Source organism: Pundamilia nyererei, unplaced genomic scaffold (assembly GCF_000239375.1).
Source record: "Pundamilia nyererei isolate P.nyererei 1_Seehausen unplaced genomic scaffold, PunNye1.0 scaffold00001, whole genome shotgun sequence".
Lineage (NCBI taxonomy): Eukaryota > Metazoa > Chordata > Actinopteri > Cichliformes > Cichlidae > Pundamilia > Pundamilia nyererei.
Genome location: NW_005187402.1, coordinates 11,764,326 through 11,773,172, shown reverse-complemented (window position 1 = coordinate 11,773,172; position 8,847 = coordinate 11,764,326). Strand labels below are relative to the sequence as shown.

Genomic DNA, 8,847 nt, shown 5'->3' with positions numbered 1-8,847 from the left:
AGCCTAGACCTATTGCAGCATAACTAAGGGAGGATTCAGTGTGTCTGTCTCCTGAATCCAAACTGGGAGTTGGTTCTACAGAAGAGGGGCATGAAAGCTGAAGGGTCTGCCTCCCATTCTACATTTAAATACTCTAGGAACCACGAGTAAGCCTGCAGGCTGAGAGTGAAGTGCTCTATTGGGGTGATATGCTGATGAGGTCTTTAAGAGAAGATGGGGCCTGATTATGCAAGAATTTTTATGTGAGAAGCAAATTAAATTCACACATCATTTCTTCCCATTTCTTGAGTTGAATCTGTGAAAAATGCCAAAAATAATATGGTTTGACAGGCATAAAATAGTACGTTTGCACCAACATGATTCCCAAAGAGCTATTAGCTGAAAACTTTGCATATCTTTGCATGATGTGCAGAATCTCCTTAATCCAGGAAACTCGACAACTGGAGAACAAAAAAAGAAGTGACGTGTACGTGAAAATCATCTCATTAAGCGAAATATCTAGCAAAGACATGACACAGGACTGTGTAAAACACAATGCAGGCTATTTTATCCATTATTGTTGGAGCTCCTCTTGGAGATCTGATGCAATTCTGAACGTACGAGTAGTATCGTCAGATTATTGATCAGACAATACTATGTGGAAAGTCTTTAACAATGGCATAATTTTTTAGCACGATAGTGATAAAAGCACACTATCATTGCAGTAAAGGCATAACTGGAAAACACACAATGCAGCATTATCAGTCATGGAGTTGCTTCCCCAGATCATCACCCATATGGAAAAGAAATAGTAAAAACATATATGATTTACTCTTGAAAGTGGCCACTTTCATGAGTAAATCATATATAAATCATATAAGGCATACATGATTTACTCATGAAAGTAGCCACTTTCTCATTACTTTCATATATTTTTTTAGTAAGTATACAAAACATACAAGTTTCATTATATAATTTTTCAAGGGATCTTATATGTGTTTTCACTCTTGTATGCTTTTCATACAAGTTTCATACAAGACAGATAAAAACTTTATGAGATTTATATATATCTTTTCCATATGGGCAGTGTGGGAGCACCCTGATATAGAACAGAACAAAAGGCAGCCAAAATCCTAAGAAGAGCTTTGAATGTCCTTTAAAAAGCCTGGATAACTATTTCTGAAGACTACTTACAGAAATTAGAAGGAATCTTCCCTAAGAGAATTCAGACTGTGTAGAAATATAAAGGTGCCCTTACCAAATATTGACTGTTAAGCCAGTTAGTATTGTACAGAGTCTGTTTTTGCCTGTTAAACTGTATTTTCATGTATGTTTTCAAATATTTTCCTTTTTCCTGGCAAAATATAAAGGAATGAGGGATGTCTCAAGGCTTTTGTACAGTACTGCACATTAAGGCCTCTGTGTGTACAAATTTAAACCCCGTGTTGACAGTCAAAGAGTTTTCCATAGCTTTTAAAGCTAATTACACACATTATTAGATAGATGATGCAAACATTTGTGCCAACTGAGATGCAGGTGATACAACAACATTGCGTACAACACTATTTTCTGCCTAAAGGCGATCCTATAAGCAGGCAAAGCTGTGTTTTCATAGGGAAACCACTCCAGCTCGCTTACATGCTTCTGTGTTTTTTGTGCTCTAATCATGTGAACAGTGCCCCAGTATATTAAAATATTCAGCAGTGTTTGTTTATTTCTGCACTTTAAGCCAATTATCATGTGTGGACTACTCTTTTGAAAATTTGCTTTAGATGTTGTCACGTGATTAAATCTCTTGGGGGCTGTGTGTGTGTGTGTGTGTGTGTGTGCGCGAATGTTAAAATTTGTGTTTTTGTGTTTCTCTCTGCAGAGTTTCCCATGCCAAAGACCGAGTTGGTGCAAAAGTTTCATGTGCACTATCTGGGGATGACGTCTGTGTCTCGACCTATAGGTAAACTCAAACACCCACTGGAAGACCTCATGTTGTAGATTCTTAGATCCTAAACTGCTGAGACTCTCCTGCGTTATGTCACCAGGTATGGACATCATAAATGGCGCCATAGACAGCCTCGTGTCCTCTACAGGCAAAGAGGACTGGACTCCTGTTATACTGAGCATCGCTGATACCACGTTGGCAGTCATCAAAGAAAAGGCAAGGGAATATTTGTTGTGAATGTACTTGTGAGGCAGAGAGCAAAGTCTAACTGTCCTCTTTCATGGCTGCGCAGGAGGAGGAAGAGGAGGTACTGGTGGAGTGTCGTGTCCGTTTTCTGTCCTTCATGGGCGTGGGACGGGATGTTCATTCATTTGCCTTCATTATGGACACTGGAAGCCAGCATTTCCAGTGTCACGTGTTCTGGTGTGAACCCAATGCAGGCAGTGTATCCGAGGCTGTCCAGGCAGCTTGTGTGGTAAGCACTAAAACTGAAGTGTAAAAGTGTATGTGTTGGATTTTATTGCAGCTAGTTTCACATTTTTTTCTTCTTTGTTTAGCACTTTTGACATTGGTTGGAATATTTCCAACACTTCCTCACAAAAACCTTTCCCTTCTCCTTCTCAGCTTCGGTACCAGAAGTGCCTGGTAGCACGGCCGCCCTCCCAGCGTGCTGGCTCTTCCTCCTCGCCGTCTGCAGACTCAGTGACCCGGCGGGTGACCACTAGCGTGAAACGCGGCGTCCAGTCTCTCATAGACACTCTGAAACCCAAGAAACAGCCATCAGAACTCCCCCAGCAATGACCGTCACCTCTGACCACTGCACCCCTCCCCAGCCTGGAAGCCACTCACACTTTCGCCACAATAGCACTTAATCAGTACCAGCCATGGTAACCAACGATGTACATACAGTATAACAAACATCAACACAGATTAAAGGAAAGAAAAACCATTCTTGCCTGACGATTTAAAAAAAAGAAAAAAAAAAAGAAAAAGAAAATTCACCTGTTTTGTGTGAAAGAAGGGAAAAGCTGGCGTCAACTGTTGAACTTTGACACTACTTTGACCACGTGGAACATAATTCCTCCTGTATGTGGATTTCTGAGACGGATGGATTACTCGATCGCGCATCATACAGACAGGATACGGGATTACCAAGAAGATGAAAACAAAAATCACGTTTCTATTTACAAACTAGTAACAGAAGCCCTCGCCAGTTTTTCTTTCCACTTCTGTCTCCTTCTGAACTCAACTAGATGAGCTGCTGTAGCCTCCCAGGACTGTGGTCACGGATATCTGACAGATGAATGAGAAAAGCACCAAGATCATGCAGCTGGCAGCTGCCCACCAAATGGCATAAAAATGTTTCAATCGTTTCGATGAATGAGAAACTTCAAAAAAAAAAAAGAAAAGGCAAAAACTTACCATCTCCTTTAACGACGAATGAAGTGATTGTAATAATCGAGCATATGTAAATGATTGTATGGGGGAAGAGACAATTTAGGGTATAAAGCTTGTGGATATTAGAGTGACATAAGATTTTGGTGACTAAAATAATGAGACAGAAGCGGAGTTTGATTTTGCATGTTTTCTTGATGGGGTTTGTTTTATCTTGATGATTTGGGAAGACAAAAAAAAAGAAAAATAGATGCTATCGGCACAATTCATTTCCACTTGACCATAACTGGATTTACACACTGGCACAAAAAGAAAATAATAAAAATAATCCGGCCTTTTACCAAACATAATTAAAAGCTTGCTTTCTGCCTAATTTACAACACACAAATAAGGATTGTATTTTAATGAGTTTTAACAAATGGGTCCATCAGCAAAAGAAAGTTTTTAATGTGCTAAAAATCAGTTAAGATTGTATTTTTTTCCTGCATACATTATCGAAAAGGAATGTAACATTGCTTCTTTTCAACTTAAATTCCTCAGGAAACTTTACCACATATACCTAAAATGTACGAAGAAGCAAGAAACTCCGCTCGACTTGGCAGATGTGAAGCGTGTTCATGTTGCTGGACACCAAAAAAGATCAGATTTGTGCCATAAGCTGAGGAGAAATTCAGTAAATCCAGCCAGTGTCCTCCCACTCACAAACAAATATTCACACACAGATATGCACTCATAGCAGTAAAAAAAAAAAAAAGAGAGAGAGGGTGTCAGCTGTCACTGCTGTCAAAAGTTTTTAACGGCGCTCCTTTGGCCTGGGGCCACCACCTGCACTCAGTGTGAACTCTGTGAATGCAGTCTGATCTAAATGAAAACCACACTAAACAAACTAGAGAGATGCTATAAATCATTTCATTTCTGCTCTTCACCCATCTCCACACCATGTAAATGTAAGCTGTTGTGACAATAAATGCATTACCAAAAGAAAAAAAAAATGTCCTTTTTAATTTTTCAGGTCAGTAGAAGCGCAGAAATATAGGCCTTCATCATGTGCTGACATTGAAATGACACGGCACAGAAATATAGATATATACAGTCTGACTGGACTTGACTAGGTTGTTCTTTATGGCACACAATGACACTTAAATTACGATAAGTAATAATGTTTAGAGTTAGACAACATTCACATGCTGTGTGTCATGAAGCAGTTCATTAACAACGCAGAACTTCTCGTGCAGGTTTTAGGCACTGCTAGCTTTATTTCATTAGACGTTTGATACAAAGGCTAGCTCTTCTTTATGCTCTTCTTTGTGTTTGTGAGGTCAAAACGTGTGAGGACGGGAATTTCCTGAGCATCTTTGGAGAGACTGCCGCCGGAGCAGGAGGAAATGATCTGAGTCTGTCTCTTCCACTTGCAGCTGAGGCTGGGGCTGAATCTGGATCGGCTGTGCTGGGGTGGAAAAAAGTTGGGGAAGTGAACGGGAGGCAGGACGAAGAGCACAGGTTTCAGCACCTCCTTTTGAGGTCCACGTGAGCGGGCCGCTGGGACCGCAGGAGCGGCAGAAGAAGAAGAATAACGCAGAGTGGTGGTGACAGGAGCAGTGTGTAAGCTTTTTTCTAGTTTGGAGGAGGAACAGGAGGAGCTGTTGCATTCTGGTCTGGAGTAAGAGAACGAGCTTGATGTGGTGCCCTTTGTGGCTTGCAAGCGCAGTGATTTGGGTTTTTCTAAAGGATAAAAACAATAAGATGGAACAAAAAAGGAATTTATCATTTTGAAATAAAGTGTAGGAGGCTAAGGAGAAAGGGCTGAACTCCTTCCAACCAAACTAAACATTACTACTGGTACACAACATCTATAAATCCCAGCTTGAAATTTTTTTTTACTAAATATAGATGATGCAACCAATCAGTGACACTTAATTATCCACAGCCTATTTCTTTTCTTTTTTAGAGATGTAGGCAAGCTCTGCCCTCATTTCCACATTTTATTCTAACTTAGATGTCATTAGCTTAGTTTTAATGGACACATGAGAGTGGTATCTGTCTTTTCTCTCCACTGCACATTCAGCTGACTTGAGTTATTTGACTGTTGGGTGCACACCCACCTTGTGAAGACTGCTTCATGTTAGTAAAATCCTGATGTCCACAGAGCACAGCGCTGTCACTCCTCTTGGTCTGATGATGCTTTGGCTGAATGCTGACAGAGAGCTGGGACTGGGTAGTGCGAACACTGGCTGCTTTTTTCATCCTGCTGCTGTTTTCGTGTTGTTCTTTTCTAGTAAGGTGGTTGGAGCCCAGTTTGTCCAGTATGCCTTTTGCATTTGCCCTGGCGATCACCTCGTTTGGTGCCTCTTTGACTGCTGGCTCAGGCTTTTGAGAATTGAAAAAAAGAATAGGGACATGAAAAATGCAGCGTTTCATGTAAATTTGTTAATGGACATTGTTCTTTTAAGTGATTAGCATGGAAGGGGAAGTGCACTGAATGGTACATTTTAACTGTATTTAATGTTTATTCAAAAAACAAATTTTTGGAGACGAGAGGAGAGAAAAAGGAGAGAGGACAGGAAAGGAAGCCACCATGTCCTTGCTGCTGGCTGCAGGGTCACCTGCTGTCTCAGCAGCAGCCCACTGCTCTCCTCAATGCCTGAATTATTCACAAGCACAGTGCACACTACAGGGACATGCAGCCTGCGTGAGCCTTTGTGTGTATTTAGTTTTTGAGTGTTTGCCTATGCTTTAATGCAAATGCATTTAGGTGTTTGTACAAGCTGTCCATAAGTCTACATCATTTCTCTGTATGTGTGCATGCACACTGTGTCAAGGTGGGAATCTTGCACCTGTGTGACACCGCGTGCTTCGATGCACTCTAGGCGGGTAAACATGGTTCTAGAAGCACCTCAGTAATGCAGTCTTTGGTGGACGCCCTGAACTTCACTGACGTTAACTCATACAGACGGAGGGGGCACTGAATTATTCAACAGATTCTCTCCCTCACCTCCTTTTCTTCCCCTTCACCTCTGTAAATCTCACTTACTCCATCTCCACTAACCAACTATGCCATACTCTGTAAATCTCTCGCTTCCGTCTACTCTCTGCCAAACTCAGCTGCCACAGCAGTTCCTGGATTTGAACTCACTCTTTTGTTAACATTTACATCCGAAATGAATCTCGTCAACAGCTTCCAAATTTATGAACAAAAAAGAAAATAAAGACAATGTTGGAGGGCATTGGATCTCCCATTAATACTGTCCAAATTAATCCGTCAGCAGCAGCAGTTTGTTTTTTTAGATAAAGGTCCACCTGTGATGTGGGTCGCTTTCTCGGGAAATTAGGCCAGAAACGCATCACTTGAATATCTTTATTGTCCCCAGCTGTTCCCGCTCATAAAGAACTTCAGTGGGCACCACTACAACAGGCAATATATGCCAGACAGCATTCAAACACTTATATAATTGCTATTTTTATGACGCTTTTCAGTGTGCCACAATAACTTTTGATTAGCTGAGTTTATTGCAGGTATAGCGAGAAGAAAAAAAAAATCATGTTTGAGGCACCATTACAGCACTTTGATTATCTTTTCATTCCTATCTGTGGAGGTATAAAACATGATGGATGGTCAGAGGGAAACGGTGCGGGAGAGCTCCGTCACACCCGGTGGGGGTAAGATGGCTTAATAACCTCGCGCTGGCATCAAAAGCATGAAAGCAGATTTCATAATGTTGTGGCGGTAATGGGGAGGGGTGGTCTATATTGTGAATTATGAGGATGTGGGGAAGAACGGTCACAAACACTTGATGAGAATTGCTGATGCACCTTTACCAAAACAACCCTGAAGATCCAGTGCAACACAGCGCACCTGCAGCCAGTTGGGACAGAGTCTCTCTAAAGAGACACCTACACAAATAAACGAGGGCGAGGAAGACAGGGAGAACAGGCAAAGAGAAGAAAATGAAAGTGGATTGGAGAGCAGATGCGTTTGAGGGAGAGTCTTTATTAAGCAATCAAAGCCCGTGACTAGAAACCACAAAAGAATTTGAGAGAGACAGAGTGCATCCCAATTACCAGTGTTCACAGAAAAGTCCCAAAATTATCAAAGCTTGCTCTCAAACACATTATAGCAACAAAACTAAATCCCTCTCTCTGCCCTTTTTTTTTTCTCCTCTGGGCTGCAAAACCCAAGATTTGACTCTTAACAACTTGCTCTCAAACTGACTTTGGCCTCTCATGTTCAGACTTATGCGTTTGTGTTCAGGCAATGTTCTCTTTCTTCACCTACGTGTCACACCTTCGGTCTAGATGCCAAGTAAACCAGGAAAAGACGCCTGCATCTGTGACCCGACATTCTCATTTCCTCTAGCACCGTGACCTCCTTCCACCCGTTCTTTTTCCCTTTCCTCAAGGGTCTCACCAAGTGCCCGTCACACACTGTGATCCTCATGTTCACCCAATCTCAGCTTCTGCTGCTTTGTCCCTATGCACTGCCTGCCTTCTCTCCAAATATCATAACAACTCAAATGGTTCATGCTTCAGTTTCCCGGTAGTTGCTTGTTTTTGACAGACTGCAGCCAGCTCAGTGTATCTACTTCATCACAATTCCCCACACTAATAAGCTTCGCCAATTAAACTTATTTCACCGTTGTCTGTGTTTATCTATGAGAGAGCCGACTGACTCAGGGGAAGAAGAACAAGATATTTTCTCTGCAGACATAAATAAAGGATCACCCAATCTATTCTGTCTGTGCTTGTGAAAACCATACACACACACAACCTCTGTCGGTACACAGCATTTTCATTTTGAAGGCTGAATAAACTGTCAGCCGGTCTTACAAAAGTCAGCAGCATGACACCCTGGTATCATACCGGCGAGGCACACAGTCAGGTCCAGGACTAACGATGGAACTTATCTGTCACTTGAAACCAGACAGCTTGCCAGTGACGGATGCTACAGTATTGTGCAAAAGTATTCAGACACCCTTTACGTCTCTATAGTTTGCTAGGAAAATGAGAAATATATGTAGAGATTGTAGGAAACTATCATTTCCTCTTTTTACTGTTCCCATTTCTCTACTGTTTCTTATATTAACCCTAAATGAGAAAACATTCATCTGTGTGTTTTAGTGGCGTATTGGGAATACAGCCAAGTATGTGTTAATACTTAGACATTTAAAGTCCATTACACGATACTGAGACAGTCATAAATGGCAGAGTGACATTTACCACACCATGCATCTCCTTTAATCATTATTGATTCATCTGTTTATCTTTTATTTTTAAACAGTTTATCATTTTAACGGTGCTGTGCAAAAGTCTTGAGCCATTCCTTGTTTCTTTATGGTTTGCTAGTAAAATTAGAAAAGGCTGCAGTAAGTAATTGAAACATGTACAAAGAAAATAGAATATATAAGGCAAAAATAGACATTTTTTTAACGCGCTTCAGAGCCAATAATTGGGGTAGCTGTAGCACAGGAGGCAGAGCAGTACTACTAATCGAATGGTTGGCGGTTCAATCCCTGCCTGCTCCAGTCAACGTGCCAAATATC

At 41.3% G+C, this 8,847-nt stretch overlaps 2 protein-coding genes across 6 annotated transcripts in view; one reads left to right on the top strand and one right to left on the bottom strand.

Moving 5' to 3' along the window:
* The window catches only part of apbb2a (amyloid beta (A4) precursor protein-binding, family B, member 2a), a 35,898-nt gene extending 33,000 nt beyond the window's left edge, over positions 1-2,898 (top strand). For both annotated transcript variants that reach the window (XM_013908814.1, XM_013908806.1), the window contains exons 12-15: positions 1,850-1,930; positions 2,016-2,131; positions 2,208-2,390; positions 2,540-2,898. In XM_013908814.1, the coding sequence (XP_013764268.1) occupies positions 1,850-1,930; positions 2,016-2,131; positions 2,208-2,390; positions 2,540-2,716 (557 nt within the window). In that variant the 3' untranslated portion in view covers positions 2,717-2,898. The remainder of the gene's footprint in view (positions 1-1,849; positions 1,931-2,015; positions 2,132-2,207; positions 2,391-2,539) is intronic.
* Positions 2,899-4,534: 1,636 nt separating this feature from the next.
* The window catches only part of LOC102204907 (putative methyltransferase NSUN7), a 22,385-nt gene continuing 18,072 nt past the window's right edge, over positions 4,535-8,847 (bottom strand). For all 4 annotated transcript variants that reach the window (XM_013908819.1, XM_013908824.1, XM_013908823.1 and 1 more), the window contains 2 exons: positions 5,413-5,677; positions 4,535-5,032 (listed from right to left, as the gene is read on the bottom strand). In XM_013908819.1, the coding sequence (XP_013764273.1) occupies positions 4,593-5,032; positions 5,413-5,677 (705 nt within the window). In that variant the 3' untranslated portion in view covers positions 4,535-4,592. The remainder of the gene's footprint in view (positions 5,033-5,412; positions 5,678-8,847) is intronic.